The sequence below is a fragment of the Phyllosticta citriasiana genome (assembly GCF_038021145.1).
Source record: "Phyllosticta citriasiana strain CBS 120426 chromosome Unknown IWZ02scaffold_11, whole genome shotgun sequence".
Lineage (NCBI taxonomy): Eukaryota > Fungi > Ascomycota > Dothideomycetes > Botryosphaeriales > Phyllostictaceae > Phyllosticta > Phyllosticta citriasiana.
Window position 1 is genome coordinate 294,108 of NW_027117288.1, and position 22,464 is coordinate 316,571.

The window sequence follows — 22,464 nt, forward strand, 5'->3', positions numbered from 1 at the left end:
CGCTGCTGGTGTAGTACTTATTCGATGTCGTACCGCCCGCCCGTCCACTCGTTTGCTTCAGCATCGCCATCGCGATGCTGCTGACATGGAACAGAGGAAATCGAGAAGAAAAAAAAGCAGGACTGAAAAAAAGTCGAAGCGGGCAAAAAGACGCGTGTCATCATAACCAACCAACCACTCAACCAAACAACCGCTAGGATCTTATCACTTCAAAACACTCATTCATCAACAGCAGCAGCAGCAGCACCCCACACCACCACTAAAATCAATACGGATAACACCTAACCTCATCCTCTTTCGTCAAATCCAGGCCATTGGCGACCTGCTCGGCGTGCTTTTTGTCGAGGTACTCGAGCAGCACCTTTTCGTAGCGGTCGCGGCCCTTGTAGATTTGCGTCGTCTGGTCCCAGCTGCGGATGGCCGAGGCCAGCCGACCCGGCACGTACGGCTCGTTGGCGATGTCGGTGATGGGGTGGAAGTAGGTGCGGATGGTGAAGACGACGCCGCCGGACCGTGGTAGTCTGAGGGAGTTGTGGGGTTAGTGTTTTTGAGAGCCCTTTTTTTTTTTTTTTGGGGGGGGGGGGGGGGGGGGGGGGGGGGGGCTGCGATTGGTTTTGCTGTTCTTTCTTGTTGTTGTCTCGCGCGTGTTGCTCCAGGCAAGAGTAAGAGCAAGGAGGTCATGGGTTGGAATGTGAGGTTCGGGGGGCGGAAGACGACTCACCTCCTCAGCGACTGGCGCTCACTCCTAAACCAATGGTGCTCAATCGCCTTATCCTTCTGCGCCGTAAACCAGCCCACGGTGCCCTCGGGGCCATCCTCATCGCCAATACTATGACTCCACGCTAAATCATCATCAACCTGGATGAAATAATTATTCCGGACAACGGGGGCGTCGGGCTGGACACGGCGGAAAAAGTTCATCATGCCCTTCTCCAGCTTCTCCTTGTAACCGGGCACGTTGCCGCTGGTGTGGATCTCGCTGAGCGGCATGCCGAGCTTGTCCTCGAGGCGCCAGAAGCCCGCGAGCAGGATGGCGCCGGCGAGGAGGTAGTACTGCCCGTCGGGCCGCTCGAACATGATGGCCAGGTCGTCCTGGACCTGCCGCGCGCACAGCGCCATCGGGTCCTCCTTCAGCGGCCGCTCCACGCAATTGACGTCCTCGCCCGTCGCCAAATTACGCATGCCCGTGGCCGTCCGCTCAAACAGCGACGGGTACCGCTGCGGGAGATACGAGCACAGCTCCTCGAGCAGCTCGACCGCCCCGTCCCACGCCTCCGGCGCCGTGTGGTAGCACCTGCTGCCGCGCTCCGCTAGCCGCGCCGCCTTCGTCGCGTGGTACTTGAGGTAGTGGTTGTCCAGCTCGATCCAGTCGTCCCACTGCAGGCTGCGCAGCCCCATCGTGATGTTGTATTTGGGCCCGTATCGGAAGGGCCGGTAAGGCAGCGGTTTCGTCTCTGTCACGCTCCAGTTGGGATACGGCGTCGCGGCCGGCCGCTTGAAGTCGGATGGTATCCATACTGTAATAGATGCGCGCAGCAGCGTCAGCTTTGCGCGCCAAAAATGCGTCGCGAATCGATCGACGGGGACTTACCTCCATAAGGCCGCTCCTTTCCGCCTTTGCTTCGCGACGCCGGTTTCTCGAGATCCGGGGACGGCGACCTCGAAGCTTTAGCGCTGCTCTTCTTTTTCCACCGCCCGGCAAGCACCGCCGCTCCCCACAGCACGGTAGCCAAGCCGAGCAGGCCATAGACGACGGAATTTGGGTTTTGGAGGTGGACGGAGTCGTGAAAAGCTTGTGAGACGACTTGGACATGGGGCGAGTCGCACGCTCTGCGAAGGCTGAGCTTGACCGCTTCCATGTTGTCGTGGTAGCTTAAAGGGGAGGAAAGCTAGCACGTGGAAGAAAAAGTATCTTTGTAACTTTTTTATTGACAAGCTGGACGATTTTATTTTTTTCTTGCAAGCCCTGCTTGCTGTTGCGGCGGGCTAGATATCAACTAAATAGATACAGATGTCTTCTCCGATGAATGCATGGCCAGTGGCAACGCCTCACTTTCCCCTCCTATCACCCTTTGAAATAACAAACAGCAATAGTTCCCTGGATCGGACGACTGCCCAGCGATAAAGAGCTGTGGGGTTTTGGTTTATCTCCAGCCAAGGTTCACGTCGAAACGGGGTTTTGTTGCTGCATTAGGAAACGTGGGGTTTGCTGGGCCAGGAGCTTGCTTCGGGCCCTTTTTGCGTGGGGCAAAGAAACCCTGCCGTGCATCATCATCCCGCCGCCGCCCTGTGCTACCAAAGATTGGAGGGCTTCCTATGTATATCAACGGCTTGCGACTCTTCAACGGCCAGCGTCTGATTGGGACTCTGCTTCTGAGCTCCTGGTCTTGCGACGAAGGAGGCAGTAATCTCCCCACCGGCGACGATACTTCTCAGGGATGATTGGCAGATCTGGCACCCAACCAAGCCGCCCTAATGTGCTCGTTTGCGCTGCATCAAGGAACTTTTCACACTTCAGAGCCTCCCAATTGGCAGCGTCTGCAATGTAGTTTGGCTCAAGCTCAGACGGGTTCCAGCTGGGAAGTGCCGAGTCGACCATGAAGGTGCAGCGTTCTACTTCCGTCTTTGTGCAAGTCAGCTTGGTGGTTGACATTTTTGGCCTAAAATGGTATAGATCACTCACATATTTGCCGGGATCTTCCCGATTCTCGTCATTCATACCAGCTGGAATCAACCAAGCGCCAGGGAAGAACCCAAAGCCTGATGCTTCGCTGAACTCGCCTGGAAGGAGGCCAGTGAAGGCGCTCTTGACGAATTTTGCCCGGACACCCTTGGGGAGGAAGAAGGATGACGGGAATCTGTACCACTCCTTGCCCAGGCAGACTGTGTCTCCAGCGCTGGCATTCTGCCAGAGAGGTTCGTAGACCTTGAGCGGAGCCGAGTATGCAGTCACCATTCCAAGGGCGCGCCAGATGCCAACATTAATTGCTCCGAAGACGAGAATGCCTGCCAATCCGAGCTTGATCTTGGCCGGAATCTTGCTCAAGATATCCTTGGGGTCTGTGGAGCCTAGGTGCGCGAGCACCACGTGGAGTGCAACGGCAGAGTTCACCGCCAAAAATGGATAGGCCGGGTACATGAAGCGTTCCTCTTTGTGTGGCTGAAGAGTGAAGATTGCCAGCCAAATATAGAATGGGGACGTGAATACGACCCCTCTGAGGATGTTTTGCTTTGGGACAGATTGTCTCCGGAGCATGTAGTTCCCGATCAAGAGCGGTAGCGCAAACACGGCTAGAACGAACCAGACGTTGAAGTTTAGAGCCAAGTTGCGGATGTAAAAGTGCCACGGCTCTACGCCATATATCTCAGGTCCTCGTCCCGGCCCACTAAAGACGTTGTACAGGACAATGTTCCAGGGGACGCACACGAATTTCCTGTAGAAAAAGGAGTCGACAGCGACGCCAAAACCCTGAGTGATGGTGAGTCTCGCACATGCACTGTGCTGGAGCGATGGCACGTACTAGTACTAGGAGAGATCTGAAAAATCCATAAATGAATCTCTGGTATGTCTCGGTGGTAGACTTGGTGACGGCTGCCAGTATTATCTCTTCCACAATGAAGGGGAGAATGAGGACGCCAGAGAAGGGCCACCCCAGAATGGCTCCAATTCCGAACCAAGTGATACCAGAAGCCGTCCTCAGACCACCACGCCAGTCCATAAAAGCTGACAATCCCAACATACTTGTATACATTGTGAAGCTTGACGGCAGGTATGCAGTCGAGGCGTGGAACATGCCTGGACTAAAGACGACGGCGATGAGGAAGAAGACGGCTATGCGGGGATTCAAGGTCCGGGCAATGGTCGAGAACAATCTCGTCTCGCAGGAGGCGCAGAGGAAGGCCAGCATGCATCGAAGAAAGTAGAATTGAGTGGTCTTGTTCGTTCCGGGGTAGAGTCTTGCGACGCCAGCTGTCAAGGCGTGGAAGCCGGCATACGTCCAGCTCCTAATTGCGTAGTCGGGAGAGTACTCCCAGGTCTGGAGTCCATATCCGTGGTTCAGGTAATGAGACGGCTCAAAGTAGTTGAAGATTTCGTCACAGTCCTGAATTGGAGCATAGAGGGCAGAGAGCAGGTGTGTCGCGGAAAAAATGTAGAAGGCGACGACGGGATTGAAATCTGGGGGCTGCCTGTGGATGGTGAGCTGGACAGTCTGAGGGAAGCGCAGGTCATGACCAACTTCTTGCCCTTGGAAGCGTCCTTTGGCGGCATGACGAAGGGAGTTTGCGGCTCTTGTCGAGGGTTGGTGGATAGCTGAACTGAACTCCACTTCCGTTGGGCTGCACTGCAGGGGAGCTTGGACGCCGCCGTCATAGGGCTGAGAGCTCGGGCTCGGGCCGCATAGGCATCCCACCACAAAATTTCCAGCCCAGCACTTGTCGCGACTTTTTCACGCTCCACTTGCCCTCGACAACAACCTCGTCAAAATGGCCTTTAGCGGTATTCCAGGTCTTGGGCTCTTGAACAATGACGCTCCTCAGCCGACCCCGGATCAAAATGCCCCCAGCATGCAAGGCGTCGAGGAATCCAAGCCGGCTCCTGTCGCGGCGGCTGTCAACTCCACCGCTTCCCCAGAGAAGCCCGAGAACGTAAACCACATTGAACAAAAGCTCGGAGAAAGCTCCTTACACGCCTCGGAGCCGATTGCCCAAGAAATCATCTCAGAAAAAGCTCAAGCAGCTCACGAGGAAGACACGACCATGGGTGACGGCGACGCGTCGCATGTCACGGCTCCCGATAACTCCGTCTCCACCAACCAAGAACCCGAGGCCAAAGTTAAGGCGGATCTTGAGTTTCTCGAAGCTGCCGAGACCAACAAAAACAACCCAGAGGCAGAGTGGCAGTATGATTCTTCAGACGCCGAGTCATCGACCGACTCTGACACCTCGAGCGATACCTCTTCGGACGATGAGAGCGAGGATGAAGGCGACTATCCGTTGTTAGATCCTATGGAGCAGGCACGAATCCTCATGCAGGAGGAGTATGGCGATGAAGAAGGCGGAAAGGCCACTGCCACTCAGCTGCGCACAGCGAACGAAGTCGCCGAAGACAGAATCGAGAAGCCAGAGGTCACCGTCACCCCGGAAATGAGAATTACCGACTTGGGCAAGGTGGAGAGCATTGTAGACAACATGATTCTCATCCGCGCAAATGTATCGGGAGAATACCAGGTCTTGGAGAGTGGATCCGTCCTCTGCACTCAAGACAGGACTGTCATTGGCGCTGTCGCTGACACGCTTGGTCGTGTACAGGAACCTCTCTACACTGTTGCCTTCAACGACCGCGGTGAGATTGAGGACGTCGGTCTCACCAATGGCTCGACTGTATACTATGTTGACCAGCACTCGACCTATGTCTTCACTGAACCTCTCAAGAACCTCAAGGGTACCGATGCCTCCAATCAGTTTGACGAAGAAGTTGCCGAGAACGAACTCGAATTTTCCGACGACGAGGCCGAGGCCGAACACAAGCGCAAGCAAAAGCAAGCGAAGCGGGAAGAAAAGGCTGGAGGTCGCGGTGCGGCGCCAAAGCCCAGCCAGCCGGAAGGATACACGGGAGCTCTAAGCTATGATGATGACGGTACGGACCTATACACTCCTCTCCCTCGACCGGATGGCCTTCACCATCAATTGGGAGCAAGTGCAACCGTCGAAGAACACCCAAGGTCTCGCCGGGGCCAGGGAAACAAAGGACGAGGCGGACGCGGAGCCCGAGGTGGTCGTGGAGGAGCAGCATCACATGCAGGCCACCAGAGTGATCAATCCCACGTCCAACAGCAGCCCCAACAGCAATTCCCTTCTTACCCCATGAACCAGAACCATTCTTTCCAGTTTGGTCAGACCCAGGCTCCAGCTTGGCCTCAAAGCAATGCTCCTTTTGCTTTTGGAGCCAACAACCAGGGAGCTTTTCCAGCCGGGTCGTTTGTCAACCCAGCTTTCTTTCAGAATCAGCAGCAGCAGCAGCAGCAGCAGCAACAACAACAGCCTGCTTTCGTGCCACCGCCACCGCCTCAGTTTGGGGGAGATCCGCAGCAAGCTGCTGAGGCCTTTCGTATGATTCAAGCCATGGCGGCAGCCAACCAGCAGTCGAACAACGCGCAGCCTCAGGGTCAAAGTCAACAGCAGCCGCAAACGAACCAGGGCGACTTTCTTCAGGCCATGTTGAGAAATTTGCAAAATGGGGGTTCAAACGGGCAATCGTAGTCCATGGGTATGTATGACAAGCAAAATGCAGTATCAGGAGGCGTGCCGCATAGTTCCGGGAACAGAGAGCGCCATGCACCTGGAGGGTTAAACTTGACAACCCATCTACCCACTTTTAGAAATCTGGACTTTCACACCCTTTGCGGATCGCGCATCTCGTACACAGACTTGTAACCACAAGCTGGTCCAGAGACGTCAACTCACGAATCGCCCGGAAGTTGGTGTATCCCGACTACTTCGCCAGGACTGGGAATGTCCTGTACTATTCAAAGCGAGTAATGGTCTCTCTTTCCTCGAGAGGCTGAAGGATGTCGATTGTCCAGCTAATGAGAGTTGGCAAGCCTGGAAACCGTTTGATGCACGTCGGGTGACAACTGGGGGAGTACTGAAGAAGCCAATGGACTCGGTTGGGAAGGGCGTGGGAAGGTGAAGTAGAAGTGAGAGAGGGGTGCTGGTGTGTGTAATGAGTGAATGATGCAGCGGATTTTGTTGTTGTGAGTGAATGGTGGATCTCCGTGTTGTGGCCTGGTGTGGTAAGTCTGCTAGGAGACCTGAAGACTTCAAGAGCGCAGTGAAAATCTCTTGATTCATCGTCCAACGTTCTCCTGCGAAGAAGTGCGATCAATGCCGAATCTCATCAGCTACCGCAAAACAACATTGACACCTTCAACCATCTCTCCCACCTCTTCTGATGGTTCTCTGCATCAAGGTCTGGCTTTCCGGCCAATTCTGGCGGTGCGGGGATAAGCTGATAAGGGGGACCGCCGATATGCCCCTTACCACTTTGGCTTTGATCTCACGTCCTTTGAACAAACTTCATGTCCAAGGAGACGATGGTAAGTAACTTAAGACCACGAATCGGCCGGTGAGACTGTGATATGACGAGTCGACGAGACAGTAGTCCAGCAGGCGGTGGGGTGTGGTTTTGGGAATTCCTAATGCGCATGGGGCTCCCTTCCTGGATGCGGCAATGACATCATTCCCGGCGGCATCGCGGCAAGCGGGTCGGGTCGGGTCGAAGACGTGATGTGATGGCAGCCGCGGGCGGGGGACAGGAAGGCGATTCGAAACTGGCGTTGCGGTAGGTACTACTTTTCCTTCTCTTTCCCTGCTCGTGCTCTCTTCGTGCCTCTCTTGTCTTGCCCCTCACCCGACCCGTCCTCTTTCGAACGACAAACACGCTCCGTTTTGGTAAGCAGCCGTTGCCAACTGACTCGCCCGAGCGTAGTTGTGAAAGACCTGGAGGAGAGTGTAATACTGACCGACTCTCAGCGCCGAATAGACCGCGACAATGGACGCTGCCACACCCGTCGACCCCTCATCCATCTTCTCGGCCAAAGACCTGGTCGTTGCCATCACCGGCGGCGGCACTGGTAAGCTGCCTCAAAGCTCCCCTCCTCTTGGAACCTGGGCACTCACAACCTCTCAGGCATCGGCCTGGCCATGACAGCCGCCGTGTACAAGACAGGCGCGCGCAAGGTGTACATTCTCGGCCGGCGGCTCTCGGTGCTCGAAGAAGCGGCCAAATCGCTCGACCCATCGGGCAAGACCATCGTGCCGCTGAAATGCGACATCACGGCGCTGGCATCGATCCGGGAAGCCGTGGCGCGCATCGAGGCCGACGCCGGATGGCTGGACGTGCTGGTCAACAACAGCGGGCGCATCGGGCCGTCCAACAAGGCGGCACTCGAGGCGCAGAGCATCGAGGAGCTGCGCGACGTGCTGCTTACCGGCCTGACGGACGACACCCTCAACGAGTTCAACTCGACCCTCATCACCAACGCGTCCAGCGTCGTCGCTGCCAGCGCTTCGTTCCTGCCTCTGCTGGCAAAGGGCAACGAGCGCCGCGGATGGTCTACGGCAAAGCTGGTTCCGAACGAGGTGCGCAAGCGCGACGCGGCGAAGGCGCAGGCGGCGGGGATTGAGTTGTCGGATCATCGCTCGAGCCAGATCATTACCACGGCGAGCATTGCTGGCTTCAACCGCGGCATCACGGCCGGCATGGCTTATAGCGCGAGCAAGGCGGCGGCCGTGCATCTGGGCAAGATTCTGGCAACACTGCTCGTGCCGTGGGGCGTCAGGAGCAACGTCGTGGCGCCGGGGAGTAAGTTTGCCCATCCATTCATCCATTCATTTCCCTCTGCCCAAAACACGCCCCTCTCCATTTCGTGCAACCGACCCCACCCCTAACCCCTCACAAACCACCCCTCTTCACCCCCGGCAGAAACCGTTCCGCTAACTCGACCACCACCACCCAGTCTACCCCTCGGCCATGACGGGCGAGTCAGACGCCGAGTACATCTCGAGCCAGGTGCCGCTGGGCAAGAAGGGCAGCTTCGACGATATCGCCGGTCTCATCCTGTACATGGTTGGCAAGGGCGGCTCGTACCTCAACGGCAGCGTCCAGGTGTCGGACGGCGGCCGCTTGTCAGGCTTCCCGAGTACGTATTGAGCGGATCAACGAGAAGGAATCCGTTTGTGAAGAAGGGGGATGAGATGAGACGAGTTGGAGCATTCCCAGAGAAATGGCAACCAACAACGCTTCACTTGTCGGGCGAGTGCAGAACGTGTGAGAAAACGAGCGGAGAAGCTAGCAAGCCGTCTTGAGCCCCTAATGTAAGTAGGTAAGTAGGTAGATAGGTCAGGCAAGCACGCAAGCAAGTATCTAATAGAGAGGAGGTGGAGCGGAAAGACCGCGATCCGTATACCGACAGCTACCTAGCTAGCTACGCCTCCTAGTATACCTAGGTACCTACCAACGGCCGGCAAACGGCAAACGGCAAACGACACACGTTTCTAAACATGCCCGTTCATCCATCTATTCAGCTTGGCGAATGCCCAACAAATTAAAAGCCTCGGGCGGTCTACGATCATCGCTAAATGGCAGGAGTTGAATATGCCATGCAACAATTATGCTCGACTCGACTGCAGTTTTGCGTTGTCGCTGTGAAGAGCTTGAATTTGAAAACTTGCGGACCTTGTGCTCCTTTTCGTGCTTGCTGAGAAGTAAAGCGTGGACTTGACTGAGTGCTCGTCTTGGAACAATACAACAACAACAACAACAACAACAACAACAACAACAGGCTCAGATGCGCCGAGCTTGGATGGAGCCAATGGATTTTCCTTTCTGCTGGCCGTGCCCACACGGACAAGATCCACTTTGTCTCTCAGCATCCCTCTACTCAGCACCATCACCACCAAAAATCACCTCCTCAAGCACCTTCCTCGCCCTCTCAGCCTCCACCCTCCCCTCCTCGCCCCTCCTCATCATCTGGCCCACAAAGAACATAACCTTCGCCCTCTTCCCGTTCCTAATCTCCTCAACCATTTCCGGACGCTCGCCCAAGACGGCGTTGGCGAGATCGACGTACTCGGCGCGCGACATGGGGCGCAGGAGCAAGTTTTCCTGCTCAACGAGGACAGGGACGGGGCGCGCGTCGCCGAAGAAGAGGGCCGAGAGGGCTTGCTTGGCCGAGGAGGATGTGAGGCGGCGGCGGAGGAGGAGAAGGAGGAGCGTGGTGAGGGAGGAGGAGGAGGGGATGAGGGTGGGGTTGAAGTTGGTGGAGGAGGCGGTTAGGAGGGTGCCGAGTTCCATTATGATCCTGTGCGCGGGGGGTTTAGTGATGGGCGGGAAGTAATGGCCACCAGGTTGACATACCAGTTTCCAGCAACCTTGCCGAGCTTCAGCTTCTTTTGCTCTTCTGCCGTAGTTTGCTCGTGTAGCTGGCGCACGACGTCGAAATAGTAGTCAAGCCGGTCGCCACCGTCAAACGCCAGCAGCGTCTTGGCGTCCTTGATCGTCAGGCCGTACTGCGGGTCGTGGACGAGCTTGTGCAGCGTCCGGTCGGGCAGCTCGGGGAGCGTGGATGCCAGGTGTTGCACCAGGTCCTAAGGATTCGAATGAAGATGGTTAGCTTTACTGAGTCTTCTCTCTGGTTGTTTTCGCCGCGTAGCTCCTGCACTGCTACTCGTCCTCTCCGAGTGCTACTCACGTCGCCAATAATGACGGGCCCCAGGTCTGGATCGGGCATGTAGCGGTAGTCGACCTCGCCCTCCTTACCGCGCAGCTTGCGCGTCTCGGTGCCGCCGGTCGTCCACGCCCTCGTCTCGCCCTCGATCTTGCCGCCAGCCTCGAGCACGTCAATCTGCCGCGCCATCTCGGCACGAATCGCCTCCTCAACCGCCTTGAACGTGTTGAGATTCTTGATCTCAGTCCGCTGGCCCAAGCCGGCAACGCCATAGTACGAATGCGCCGCGTCGGCAGCATCGCCGCCTCTGCGCCTGACCGAGACGTTGACGTCGGCGCGCAGGCCGCCCGCCTCCATGCCAGCCGTCACGGCGTTGACCGACTTGAGCACGGCCTGGATCTTGCGCACGCAGGCGGCGGCCGTGGCCGGGTGGTGGATCTGGGGCAGCGTGATGATTTCGACGAGCGGGTGCGACACGCGGTTGAAGTCGAGCAGCGACGTCGCCGGCGGCTGGGCCAGCGTCTTGGCCGTGTCCTGCTCCATCTGTATCTGCTTGATGCCAATCGTGATGGACCGCCCGTCTTCGGGCGCGATGCCGTCGTAGTCGTACAGCGTGATGGCGCCGTCGCGCGCAAAGGGCTCTGCGAGTCACCGTCATGCTTGTCAATAAGCTGGCCTTGTTTTCGACGTATGAACGTTGCTTGGGAGGCCGCTACCATAGTATTGCGTGATCTGGTAGCCCGCCGGCTGGTCCTGGTAAAAGTAGTGCTTGCGATCGAAGCTGCTCTTGCGCTGGACGCTACAATTCATGGCCAGCGCAGCGCGCAGTGCCGGCACCAACGTCGCTTGCTGGAATTGCGGCTGCGTGCCGGGGAACGCGACGTCGAACAGGGCGACGTGCGAGTTGGGCGGCGCGTTGGACGACGTCGCTGCGGGCGAGAAGAGCTTCCGCGCCGTGTTGAGCTCCGCGTGGATTTCGATGCCCACTGTCAATTCCCACCTGTCCAGCCGCGCGTCCAGCGGCGACGTCTTGTTCTTGGAGCTCTTGGACCCCGTCTCGGCTCGTCGCCGTTTGGCCTCCTCTTTCTGCTGCGCTCGGAATGAGAGCTCTTCATGGTGTGGGACACTGGCGGATAGGCTGCGCGATTGCAATTGAGGCGTGGATTGAGACGGCCGAATCGGTCTGGTCCGGGATTGAAGGCATGAAGCGCACACGTATCGTGACGGTCGAAGTGGAAGAGCCAGCGAGCTCCGCAGTCGAGGAGGGTGCATGTTTGAGGTTCTTGCGGAAGAGCTAGCTAGCTCCGCGGAGGTCAGCGCGAGCTCAACTTTGCGGCAACTACTTTATAGACAGCTCCAAGATTTACATGACGCTGGAACTTCTAGTGGGACAAATCTTGTTAAAAGGCATTGGGTTTTCACATCACTCAATTAAGTTGACGACTCTTTGTTGATCAGTCTATTCCTTTGAATTTTGAGCAGAATGCCCATATTTCAGGTTTCGACTCCTTCGACCTTGATGCTTCTTTAATGCCCATGTTTCTGGATATTAACAAAAGACCCTCTCCCTTTTTGAGAACGCCAAACTCCATTCCATGCAATTTGTCACAAAGCCTGCTCCTTACATTCTCCTCTTGAGCGTCTTCCTCCTCTTCGCAAACATGGCACCGGCCTCTGCTCCCGCGCCATCACCCCTCGGCCCATCATCAACAGCCCTCTTCCTACTCCTGTCCAAAGCACCCGCAGCCCCCGATCTGCCGCCCTTCTTCGCCGTCAAGCGCTCAATGCGATCCAAGCCAGCGCCCAAATCGCGCCACTCCTCGCCGCCAAAGCCGCCACGCTGGTCGCGCTTGCCCTTCTTGGCGCGCTCCTTCTTGCTCTCCGTGGGCAAGCGCACCATGTTGGTCTCCTCGTACGCGCGGCGCTCGACCTCGTCGTTGCGCTCGCGCTGCGACTTGACGCGCCGCCCGCCCGACACAATGGTACTGCCGATGCTGGGCTCGGCCACTGGAGCCGCCGACAGCTCGTCGGCGATGAACTCGTCAATGGCCGCCGACTTCATGGGCCCGCGGCGCCCGTCGTCGTCGCCATCGCGGTATGCCTCGGGCATGGCCGTCGCCGTGATGCGCGGCGGCCTGTAGATACCGTCCGACGCCTCCTCCTTGCCCTTCTTCTTCGTCTCTGCGGCGGCGGCCGCGGTGGGGCGCGCAATGGCGGCCGGGTTGGGACGGTAGGCCAGCTCGTCGACGTCTTGGCCTTCGTCCTCCTCTTCGGATCCAGACTCGGACGCGTCGTCTCCTGAGCCCCCCTCCGACTCGTCGCTGCCCGCTCCTCCCGTCTTGCTGGCCTTGCCGTGTCCTTTTGCTTGTGCGGCTGCGGATCTTTGTGCTTCGAGGCGCGCGGCGTCCTCGGCTGCGCGAATGGCCTTGTCGATTTGGTACTTGAGTTTGGTTTCGAGCGGGCGCACGCCCTTTTCGAGGTACAGGCGCAGCTCAACGAGCTTCTTGACGACTTGGTCGTTCAGGTCTGAGGCGCCTTCGGTTGTGTCGTTGCGCTGGTCTGCGGCGCCCGGTGCATTTTTGATCTTTAGGAGGATGAGGAAGACGAGGTTCTGCAGGTAGGAGAGGAGGAGCTCATTCTTGACGTCGAGGAGAGAGATTCCGTCTTTGGGCGGAAGGACTGCATCCTGGTCGGGGACGATTTCCGAAGCGGAGGTTAACGACGCTGTCAGATTAGACAGCAGTGCCGGTAGGGAGTTGTCCGTCTTTGTAGCCATTGTCCTGGTGGCGTGATCGCAGCGTTGACTTGGAGTTGTAGTTGCAGAGAATCCGCCTTTTTTTCCCGCAGGTCCAGGCTTATCGCGACTTAGTAAGCCTTATCGTGGACTTGCCTAAACGGGTAACTCGACCATAACATGCATGACTTTGTGGATTTTATCCAACACGTAATGTCCTAGTCTCTGGAGGCTTAAGCAAAATCCACTCATCTCCGAAATTCTCAGCTACAAAAGGGGTTATGAACACATCTCCCAAAGATCCCCCAAGCTCCCCCACAAGACTCCACAAAATTCAAAGTAAGCAGATGTGTTGCGCCAGCCAAAGCCTGCGTACTCAGAAGTTAGCGCCCGCTAGCCTTACTCGGTATCAGCATGAAAGACCAGAAAGCCAAACCCCGCGACTGATGCAGGAAGATGAACAAGACAAAAAGATCAAAAGACACGACTTGAGCCGAAGACCAAACTCCAATTACCACACTCTCTGCCCTTCTCGTCTCCCTTGACGCCATCTTGACCTCTCCTGCTGCAAGCGCAGCACAGGAATCTCAAAAGTTCACCGTCACGCCGGTGGTTGGAAGAGTGTTCCTAGCGGCGCCCGCCTCACCGCCCGGCATCTTCTTCGCGCGCGCGAGACCAAAATCGAGCACCTCGCTGCGCGGCTCGATGTAGCGGCGCAAGCGGCCCCTGACGCGCACGGCCAGGGGCGCCTGCTCGCCAAATGGACCCACTTGGGTGCCCTTGACGAACACGACCTGCCATAGCGAGCGGCGGCGGTCGTCTGCGTCGTCGTCGAGCGACGCGGGCGTGCCGTTGGCGAATGGCGACGAGTTGGTGGATGCGGACAGCGGGGAGCAGGGCGTCGACGCGTGCAGTGCATCGGTGGGGCCAAAGGCGATGAGGTTTAGGCGGGAGGGTACGCGTGCGCGGGGTGTCGACCGTGGGTGCGGTCCGGAGGGATCGAGTGCTGCCAGGGGCTTGTGCGAAGAGAGGAGGGACTGGGCGGCATTGTTGAGGAGAATGGCGTAGATGGAACGAGAGAGAGCGCTGGAGCCGTTGCTGTTCTTGGGCCAGGTTGTGATGTTGAGCGTGATAAGGTTGGGAAGATTGGATAGGGCAGTCTATTTGCAAACGCTGGTCAGTCTTCAGCATCTTTGATCTCGGATCGTAAACTTGCCTCGAATGCGGCATAACTTTCGCTCTTTCCAGAGACGATGCTAGTCATCGGAAATCCAACGGACATTTGCTCCAAGTACGGACAGTCTGCGCATATGCGCTCAAAATCTGGCACACTGTACACATGTTCCTCTTCTTTCGGATCCGGGCCATTTGCATGCACAATGAGCTGCTTTAGGGTCTTCCCATGCCTGATGATTCCCTCAGCAGCCGGTAGCTCGGTGACATTGGTTATGTCAATCCTAATATGTTTGAGACCTGTGACGAGGCAGAGGAAATTGTCCAGCGCATGTAGGGCGTCGCTCTCTGCGTTGTCCGTGTGCTTGAACTCGAGCGTGTCGAGGTGATTTGGCAGCCTATTGCTCTTGCTAAGCTCGGCAAATAAGGTGCACGCGCCGGGGCAGTCGGACAAGGCCAGCTTCCGCAGCGCCGAAAAGTCTATTACGCGGCAGTACGTCTCGGCGGAATATCTGAGGTGGATCTTTTGCAACGTGAACTCGACAAGGGGCCACGGCTTGCACTCCTCAAAGGGGGACATGTGGCCGAAGAGCTTGGTGGCGATGAGGCCGGGGCCGGTGCTCGAATCGTGAAATTCGCGGGCTGAATACAGCGAGTCCGTCGGATTGAAGCTGGCATTGATGATGAGCTTGTCGACGCGCGAGTTTTTGCGGATCAAGATGTTGCAAAAGTCCAGCACGTCTCGGCTGTCTGGATAAAGGCCCAGTGCGCGCACATTCTCGGCGATGCGGTCCAGGTCCTTGGAGCCTTCGAGTTGATCCAAGACGTTCTTGTCGAGTGAGATGCCCTCGAGAAAAGTCATGCGCTGCTGGCGACGGTACAAGAGGAGCAAGTTTTCTGCGGAGAAGGGCTGCCATGGGTGCCACGAAAATCTCTCGAGGATGTTTTCGGGCAGAAACTCCAAAATCATGCGCACGGCGAAGTGGGCCTGTTGGAGCTGATTGCGCTTGTCCTGGATGTCGGCAAGATAGATGTGCAGCCGGCGAATGTGCTGCAAACCAACGTTGCGCGGATTCAGGAAAGCGCCCAAGTTGAGGTCTGCGGTGCTGCCCACGTCGAGAATGACGTCGCGGTAGAGGCTGCGCACAGCAATTTGGTGCAACTGTTTGCATACCAAACAGAGATTTTTCAAGTCAGTAGGTCGGAGAACCTAAGACAGCGTTAACCCATGCTCTGTGGACTTGTGCATTCAACTCACGTATTCCACTATCATGGACCATATCTCGACTGAGAGACCAGTAGCAGTGACCAGCATCTTGAGCAAAGGCGAGTGGTGATTTGAGAGAGTGGAGTCAAGGATGAAACAGAGAGAAGGAAAAAACAGCGGACCGGGGAGGAGGCAGGAGGATTAAAGAAGGCAACGGCCCCACAAGCGAGCGAGAGGGTAAGGCAGGCCAAGAGTAGAGCAGAATGAGGGGGCTGTAGATCAAAAGCGAGCGGGCGGATAATTGAAAAAGAGGTGCATCAGCGCGCGCTGGTGAGACGGACGCGACAGACGAAGCCAATGTCGACAATTGAATACTGCGGCACACACGGAGCAAGTATGAGCGTGGGGGAAGCGGCTAACGCGTGCCTGCAGCGGGAACTTGAAGCCGCTGAAAATGGCAGAAGGCACAATAATTGTAGATAGGCAGGTAGGTAGGCAGGAGAGAAAACAACATTCAGCAGAAAATTGTGGGATGCCGTGAGGCGCAGACACAGACAGGACGGGGCGTCCACATTTCTTGGCTGGCCGGGTGGTGGTGGCTGACTGACAGGACGCAGAGACGACGAGAGAGATCAAAATGCCACTTGCACGCGACCAAAAGTCAGACCATTCTGCGCGATTTGCAGCAAGGATGGTCGGGGCAAAAACCACAACCACAACCAACGCGATCAAAGGGCGACCCAGCAGCTGCGCAGTGCGTGATTACAGGTACGATATCCCCTCTGTCATCGCCGCCGCCGCCGCCGCCGCCGTCGTCGTCGTTGGCATCGTGTCACTCGCCGTGAGACACGACGGCAAACACAGCAGGGGACAAGCTTTCTTCAAGACAGCCCGGCCAAGCATCAATGGCCAACAGTCCAGCCAGCCTCATTCGGACCGCAGGTCGTCAGTAGAGAGAGAAAGAAAAAACTGTGGCGCACGGCAGGCCGACGTCAACTTCCTTGTCAATCAACGCCCTCTTCCCCGTGTGTGCCGCCACCGTGGCCGACCTAGCGCTGCGCCACATACACAACCACGGCATTCAACGCGCAGCATCCGCCGAATCCAAACAGCTGCTTCAAAAGCATTTCCGTTATCCTAGCCATCACACCATGTCAGCTTGTCCGTGGCTCGACCACTGCATTCACAAACCATGCCCGTGGCCAAGATGGGCCAAGTCGTTGCACTGCATCTTGCATCGGGACCCTTCGTGGTTGGATGCCTTTCACTTTTTTTTTTTTCTCTCTCCTGCCGCTCCTCCTTCTCCTCCACGCGTCTCGCTCCATCATACATACAGCTGCTGCATCTCTCCTCTCTAATCCATTGCTTCATGAACATGATGTCGCTTCAATCGCTCATGTCGTCGCCCTCATGATCCGCTGTTTGCCTGTCGCTATCCTGCCAACTAAACTCCAAAAGCAAATAGAAAAAGTTCTTGTCATGAGAGAAAGAAGGCCAGGGCCTCGCACAAATATACCTCGTCTCCTACCTAGAGAGAGAAAAAAAAGGAAAAAAAAAAAAAAAAAAAAAGAGGCTATCCAGATCCAGACTCCCTCGCTATGCAGTAGTGGCATGCATCAACCAGAATGATGAATGGCACCGCGCTAGGCTAAAAGCACAAAGTATTTTCCAGAGAAAATGAAACACGAGAAGATATTCCTCTACTCCTCTCCTTCGTCCTCGTCCTCGTCGTCCTTTTCGAATTCGGCGAGCAGTTCGGCTTCCAGCGCGTCGTCGTCCTCGTCTTCGTCCGGCTCGTGCGCGTCGCCTGCGTCGACCTCGTCGCCCTCCACTCCCTCTTCCGGTCCCGTCGTGTCGGGACTCGGTAGACCTGAGGAGTGGTCAGCTGTCGAGACGTTCGTCAGGCTACTCACTCGCTCAAACGCACGCTTTTTGCGACGCTGGAGCTTCGACTCGACCCCGACCCCTGCTACCCCGTCGTCCGTTGCATTCGAGTCGCTCTCCTCGCCCGAGTTTTCCGCCGACTCTGGTCGTCGTTTCCGCTTCTTGGCCCCGACGCCGTTTTTCGTCGCTACGCTAGCGTCCGATTCGAATCCTTCCGGGTCCGATGGCTCGCTCGTGTCTTCCTCCGTGTCGCTGTCGCCAAGGAATTCAGCCAGCTCGTCCATCATCTCTTGCCTGTCCTTTTCGTCCATGACCAGGTCACTGTCTCCCATTTCCATGCTTGGCATGACTCCGTCGAGTTCTTCCTCATCCGTGTTCAAGTCGTCGCCTTCGCCCAGCTCGTCCAGCTCAGTGTCCACCGTTCCGCTGTCTTCTGACGATGACAGGATGTTGCTGTCCTCCAGCTCATCTAGAGGCGAGCCTTGGTGACTGCCGTGCAGGCCACGCTCGTCCGGCTCGACATGGATCAAATGAGGCGATTCCGGCATGCGCGTCCACTTTACACAACACTCTTTTAACCAGTCGGTGGTGACAATCTTGATGTGGGAGTGCCGCGCTGCTTGCCGCACCTTTTGCGTGCGCCTGTTACGGGCCGCCACAACGTGCGTTGTCTTCTTGTTGATGTATTCCGATATTTGAGCTCCAAAGCTCTTAGCCCAAACCGCCCATTCCGATCTGATAAGGGTCAGCACCAATTCTTGCAAGCTTTCGTCCCCGACTTACGATTGGATGTGCGTGCCCAGCGGCACGACGCCTGAAAACACAATCGAAACACCTTTGAGCACAGTGCGCTTCATTTCAGGCATTATCTGACCAACGTCTGGCACCATGTCCAAATCACCAACAGGCCGCTTCTTTGGACTCTTCTCGCCTTTGAGTTGCGCAATCCTGCCACCCTGTGCGCCGGAGCGTCTCTTTTCATACTGCTCGTAGAAATTGCGGTGTACGGCGCGTAGGTTTGTTTCCAGGTGGACCAACTCGTCGTCATCGTCATGCAAAAGGTTGTGTCGGGATTTGTGGGAATCACTGTTGGTGTCGGCTTGATCCTGTGTTTGCGCCTCGTCGGCCTCTGCCTCGGCATCCGCCTTGTCGAGTAACTCTTGCCTGCGCAGTAACGGTCTGTCCTCCATTTCTTTTGCTATCGTCTCATTCTGCTCGTTGGTCTGCTCCTTGAGCAAGTCGGGATTGTCGCCTCCGCTCATGGCCACCAGCTGATCTTCAAGAGTTGTGGTAGTCTCTCCGTTTTGCTTCGGCGGCAGGGCATGAGCTTTGAGTGGAGTCGACGTCTCCAAAACGGCAGGCGATTCGGGATTGGTTTCTTCTTCTGTTGCGCTCGCGATGGGTTCCGCCGGGCGCGGCTTTGCAGGCGCTTCCGCAGGAGGACCATCTTGGCGCTTGGGCAAGAAGCTGCTGTTGATGTCGCCAATGCCAACAAAGAAGTCATAGGGTGTCACCTTGATCAGGTTGTTGTTCCAGCTCCAAACATCTCCTCTGTCGTCGATGATGACGACCATCTTTGTATCCACTGGGAAGATGCGACGCAGAGTCTTGGCCGTCAGACTGCCACTTTCATCACGGCTGAGGATTCTGTCGCCAAAAATCTTGTGGTCCGGATCCACAAGCTTGGCAATGTTATCAGCGTACTGCCGGGTGCCCATGGTGTAAATGTGCAGTTCGTAAACCTTGGAAATCTGTTCGAGGAACCGTTTCAAGCCAGGACGTTGTTTGATGTAGTACCAACAGCCCCTTCCGCCTGGACCATTATCCTGAAGCTGGAAAGACTGCACATCCTTGACAGCATCGTAGTTTGGGTTGTTCGGGTCCTTCTGCCACTCGGCTACGGTCGGATCGACGGTCGCGTGGATGATGGTTTGGTCCAAGTCGACGACGAGGGAGAGCTTCTTGTTGGTAAGAAGCCGGCGCTTGGCTTCTTCTTCAGCGTGTACGGCTCGGGCCTCGCTAATCTTGAGCTGGGTGCTGACCGGAGTACCCACGATGGTGGCGCGGTCGACATCGCGGACGGTCGTGTTGTAGCTCACTCTGCGCCAGGATGTCAGCGGAAGCCCCAAAGACCGAGTTTATCGACTTACTCGTCCATGTCTTTGCCGCAATTGGCACACATGCCACCCCACTGGACTTCGTGAGAACACTCTTCTTCGAGCTCTATGAGCTTAGTTCTGCGCGGCGATTAGCGGGCGCAACGATTGCAGGCGCAAGAAGCGCGACCTACCCTTCGCGGGCAATGACGTCGCCTTCTTTGACATAGAGCTTTTTGATGGCGCCGTCCTTTTCGGCCTCATACTCGGCCGGGAACTTTTTCTTGACCTCATATTCCTGGCCAAACTCATCAACTTCGGTTACAGAAGTTGTATAGGTGTAAGAGAAGAGCTTCGCGAACCTCTTCACCTTGTCATCCTGTTTCTGCAGAAGCTTGGTGACGGTGACAGGGTAGTGAAGATTTTTCGGCGAGGTAAACAGCATTACTCCTCACATGCTCAGCGCGAGCGCGACGTGTGTGTAGAGAGAGGGAGAGGTAGGTGGTGAGGTTGGCGCGACGGTGGATGCGCATGCGGCGGGCAATGGAGAGCTTGGCAGTCGGGTTGGGCGAAGCTCTGGGGGAGCTAGGACCAGGGATGATGGAGGGGAGCTGGGAGCTGTGCGCGGACGGTAGGAGTGGTTGGACGTGCGGCTTACTTAGGTTGGTTTGCGAACCAAGGACGTCAGGGACTGGGCGGAACAATTGAGGGCGCGTGAGTGGTTTGACGGGCTTTTGAGACGCGTGGGCCGGTCGGGGCTGGGTCGAGGTCCAGGCGTATGGCTCTCGCTTCTTGAGCCGGTGCGGTGCGATACCAAGAGCCTCACCTCAATGGAGAATGCGCGCTCCATTGTGGAGCGGGGCGTCTTCTTTAAGTATCGCCGCGATTAGCTCCTGCACGTGACCGCCCCGGCGGCCCTAGCCGTATGCAGGCGCCCGCTCTCTTTGACGCGACAACAGCAACAACAACATGCACCGTCCATCTCTACGACCATTGCTCTTCTGCAACCTCTCTCTTTTCGTGGCCGTCAACTTTTTGCTGTTGACATAAATCACGTCCACACCACCCGTCTTGGCATTTTCGACATCGTCGGCCACGCGAACCCGCGTCAAATCAAGCTTTCTTTGACATGTGTCCATCGCCCTCACGCCACTCATTGATCCCAATGCCCATCTTTCCCCAAGCTAAAAGACTCACAGTCCTGACTCACCCATCCATTGCCGCCCAGATAGCCCTGCACGTCATCACGGGGTGCAGCGACCCATGTAGCGCGGATACAGGCAGCAGTCCCTGACCGTGTGTTGTTTGCACAGCCAAGCCAGGAAGCGCTCAAGTCCGAGACCGTATCCGCCATGGGGAGAGCTTCCGTACCTGCCGGCGCGTCAGTAAATCTGTCCCTCCACCATGTGGAAAGGGGAATACGCACTTCCTCTGGTCAAAGTACCAGTAGTAGTCGTTCGGGTTGAGTCCTTCCCGCTTGCAGGCCGCCATGAGCTGTTCGTAGTCGTCCAGCCTCATGGAACCACCGACAATCTCGCCAACGCCAGGCATCAAGCAGTCGACGCTCTCCGTGACGCGCTGGTCCTCCTTGTCCCTCAGCATGTAGAAAGCCTTGATCTCGGCGGGGAAGTGTGTCAGGAAAATGGGTCGGTTGATGATGTCGGTCATTTTGCGCTCGGCCGCCTCGGCAATATCATCGCCAAAAGAATGGGGCTGACCCTCTTCGTTGGGGATGTTGTTCTCCACCAGCCACTGAATGGCGTCGGCGTACTTCATGCGCATGAAAGGCCTCTCGGGCATCTTGAACTCGGGGTTAAGCGTCTTGATGTGTCCAGCAATGACGGGGTCAGCCATGGCGAGCTCAAGCACACGGCAGATGATGTGCTCAAGATGGCAAAGGAGATCGTCAAAGTTGATGTAGTCAAGCTCGGCTTCAATGTGGGTATACTCCGAAAGGTGACGCCTGGTCAGAGACTTTTCGGCACGGAACGACTTTTCAATGCAGTAGACATCGCCCATAGAAGGCAAGCAGGTCTCTAGATAGAGTTGGGAAGACTGGGTAAGGAAAGCGGGTTCGCCGTAGTAATCGAACTTGAACAGAGTCGCACCACCCTCGACCTGCGTCTGGACAAGGGCCGGCGGGCTGACCTTGCGGAATCTCGTCTCCTTGTAGGCCGTGTGGAAAGCAAACTCGACAGCGTCGCGAACAATCATGACGGCAGACGAGTTCTCACCACGCAGAGTGAGGTGACGAAGGTCCATGAGCACGCTAGGATCCGCACCAGCCGCGACCCTGTTGGTAATTGCGTCCTCGCCGCCAGCAGCCTTCCACTCCTTGTTGATCTTGTAAAAGTCTGCGTGCAGCTCGCGGTTGAGCGGCGCGTGGGCACCAGGGGGAACCTCGAACATCTCTCCGTAAATCTCCATTGACGTCTCGCGGGTGAGGGTAAGAGCGTCGTAGGTCTTGGCCAGCTTGCCGCTAATGACCACTTGCATGTAGCCGTAGCCATCCCTCAAAGTGACAAAAAGAACGTCCTTTTGCTTGCGCTCGCGGTGGACGCGGCCGAGAACCTTGACACGAGTGCCCTTGCTCTCGGGGTCCTTTGCGCTGCATAGCTTGACGTGGTCGCCAACCTCGTCCAGCTTGATCTTGGTAGGAGCAGGCAGGCTGGTGTCCTCCTCAATTGACAACTTCTTAGCCTCCTCCAGAATCTTGTTGCGCTCCTCCTCTTCCTTCTTGCGCTGGACGGCCAGCTCCTGCTCGCGTGCGGCCTTTTTCTTTTGCTGTTCAAAATAGTTGACGGCCTTCTTCAATGCCGACTTGGCAGCGGGGTTCCACTCTTTTGCGGCCTCATCGTCGGCGCTGGCGGACTTGCGCGTCAGGTATTGGGCTTCGCCGGGATGCTGGAGGTATGCGAATTGGACCGTCTTGTAGGGTGAAGCTTCGGTGCCCTGCTGCGTGGGCTCGTCCTTGCCAATGTCTTCGTCGATGTAGATGGTCGGCATACTGGGCTGTTGCGCAGGATAGGAGAGGGGTTTGTGGCAATTGAGAACAAGAAGCGACAAGAATGCGTCCAGATAAGCAGAATGCTGCGCACGGTTGGAGTCAGAGGGCAGAGTCACAAAAAGTTCATCTAATCT

At 56.6% G+C, this 22,464-nt stretch overlaps 9 protein-coding genes across 9 annotated transcripts; 3 read left to right on the top strand and 6 right to left on the bottom strand.

Moving 5' to 3' along the window:
• Window positions 1–265: 265 nt before the first annotated feature.
• On the bottom strand, window positions 266–4,184 carry IWZ02DRAFT_382510 (Alg9-like mannosyltransferase family-domain-containing protein; the record flags this gene model as incomplete). Its single annotated transcript, XM_066765228.1, has 7 exons — window positions 266–521; window positions 722–1,517; window positions 1,592–1,872; window positions 2,166–2,310; window positions 2,347–2,623; window positions 2,684–3,469; window positions 3,522–4,184. Coding segments are annotated over 7 exons (3,204 nt in total), but the record flags the coding sequence as incomplete, so codon positions are not given.
• Window positions 4,185–4,433: 249 nt separating this feature from the next.
• IWZ02DRAFT_46124 (putative snoRNP assembly factor Naf1) lies at window positions 4,434–6,359 on the top strand. The gene has a single exon (XM_066768203.1). It carries the CDS (start codon window positions 4,486–4,488, stop codon window positions 6,259–6,261), a length of 1,776 nt encoding a protein of 591 aa, XP_066620261.1. The 5' UTR covers window positions 4,434–4,485; the 3' UTR covers window positions 6,262–6,359.
• Window positions 6,360–7,552: 1,193 nt separating this feature from the next.
• Window positions 7,553–8,713, top strand: IWZ02DRAFT_470996 (uncharacterized protein; the record flags this gene model as incomplete). The annotated part of the gene is made up of 3 exons (XM_066768839.1): window positions 7,553–7,634; window positions 7,691–8,365; window positions 8,520–8,713. The coding sequence occupies 3 exons, from the start codon at window positions 7,553–7,555 to the stop codon at window positions 8,711–8,713; spliced, it is 951 nt and encodes a 316-aa protein (XP_066620262.1).
• Window positions 8,714–9,439: 726 nt separating this feature from the next.
• On the bottom strand, window positions 9,440–11,501 carry IWZ02DRAFT_470997 (Glutamyl-tRNA amidotransferase subunit B, mitochondrial; the record flags this gene model as incomplete). Its single annotated transcript, XM_066768840.1, has 4 exons — window positions 9,440–9,863; window positions 9,920–10,149; window positions 10,254–10,870; window positions 10,946–11,501. The coding sequence occupies 4 exons, from the start codon at window positions 11,499–11,501 to the stop codon at window positions 9,440–9,442; spliced, it is 1,827 nt and encodes a 608-aa protein (XP_066620263.1).
• A 172-nt stretch (window positions 11,502–11,673) lies between these two features.
• On the bottom strand, window positions 11,674–13,031 carry IWZ02DRAFT_457952 (Sas10/Utp3/C1D family-domain-containing protein). Its single transcript, XM_066767972.1, has one exon. The coding sequence runs from the start codon at window positions 13,003–13,005 to the stop codon at window positions 11,851–11,853; it is 1,155 nt and encodes a 384-aa protein (XP_066620264.1). The 5' UTR covers window positions 13,006–13,031; the 3' UTR covers window positions 11,674–11,850.
• Window positions 13,032–13,550: 519 nt separating this feature from the next.
• On the bottom strand, window positions 13,551–15,451 carry IWZ02DRAFT_470999 (uncharacterized protein; the record flags this gene model as incomplete). The annotated part of the gene is made up of 3 exons (XM_066768841.1): window positions 13,551–14,123; window positions 14,180–15,346; window positions 15,395–15,451. The coding sequence occupies 3 exons, from the start codon at window positions 15,449–15,451 to the stop codon at window positions 13,551–13,553; spliced, it is 1,797 nt and encodes a 598-aa protein (XP_066620265.1).
• A 669-nt stretch (window positions 15,452–16,120) lies between these two features.
• IWZ02DRAFT_457956 (uncharacterized protein) lies at window positions 16,121–16,912 on the top strand (the record flags this gene model as incomplete). Its single annotated transcript, XM_066767973.1, has 1 exon — window positions 16,121–16,912. A coding segment is annotated over exon 1 (312 nt), but the record flags the coding sequence as incomplete, so codon positions are not given.
• Window positions 16,913–17,007: 95 nt separating this feature from the next.
• IWZ02DRAFT_46297 (RNA polymerase II CTD phosphatase Fcp1) lies at window positions 17,008–19,874 on the bottom strand. The gene is made up of 4 exons (XM_066768310.1): window positions 19,518–19,874; window positions 19,378–19,464; window positions 18,011–19,327; window positions 17,008–17,962 (listed from the first exon to the last, which is right to left on the bottom strand). The coding sequence occupies exons 1-4, from the start codon at window positions 19,766–19,768 to the stop codon at window positions 17,044–17,046; spliced, it is 2,574 nt and encodes an 857-aa protein (XP_066620267.1). The 5' UTR covers window positions 19,769–19,874; the 3' UTR covers window positions 17,008–17,043.
• A 496-nt stretch (window positions 19,875–20,370) lies between these two features.
• IWZ02DRAFT_46295 (uncharacterized protein) lies at window positions 20,371–22,460 on the bottom strand. Its single transcript, XM_066768308.1, has 2 exons — window positions 20,750–22,460; window positions 20,371–20,694 (listed from the first exon to the last, which is right to left on the bottom strand). The coding sequence occupies exons 1-2, from the start codon at window positions 22,327–22,329 to the stop codon at window positions 20,568–20,570; spliced, it is 1,707 nt and encodes a 568-aa protein (XP_066620268.1). The 5' UTR covers window positions 22,330–22,460; the 3' UTR covers window positions 20,371–20,567.
• Window positions 22,461–22,464: the final 4 nt, after the last annotated feature.

Excerpts from the sequence above, each read along its gene's own strand:
- IWZ02DRAFT_46124 (XM_066768203.1), top strand. The coding sequence starts at position 4,486 with ATGGCCTTTAGCGGTATTCCAGGTCTTGGGCTCTTGAACAATGACGCT.
- IWZ02DRAFT_457952 (XM_066767972.1), bottom strand. The coding sequence starts at position 13,005 with ATGGCTACAAAGACGGACAACTCCCTACCGGCACTGCTGTCTAATCTG.
- IWZ02DRAFT_46297 (XM_066768310.1), bottom strand. The coding sequence starts at position 19,768 with ATGCTGTTTACCTCGCCGAAAAATCTTCACTACCCTGTCACCGTCACC. Across the intron at positions 19,328-19,377 it reads TGCGGCAAAGACATGGACGA|AGTGAGCTACAACACGACCG; the intron begins GTAAGTCGATAA and ends ATCCTGGCGCAG. Across the intron at positions 17,963-18,010 it reads CTGGGCACGCACATCCAATC|ATCGGAATGGGCGGTTTGGG; the intron begins GTAAGTCGGGGA and ends GACCCTTATCAG.
- IWZ02DRAFT_46295 (XM_066768308.1), bottom strand. The coding sequence starts at position 22,329 with ATGCCGACCATCTACATCGACGAAGACATTGGCAAGGACGAGCCCACG. Across the intron at positions 20,695-20,749 it reads TGGTACTTTGACCAGAGGAA|GTACGGAAGCTCTCCCCATG; the intron begins GTGCGTATTCCC and ends ACGCGCCGGCAG.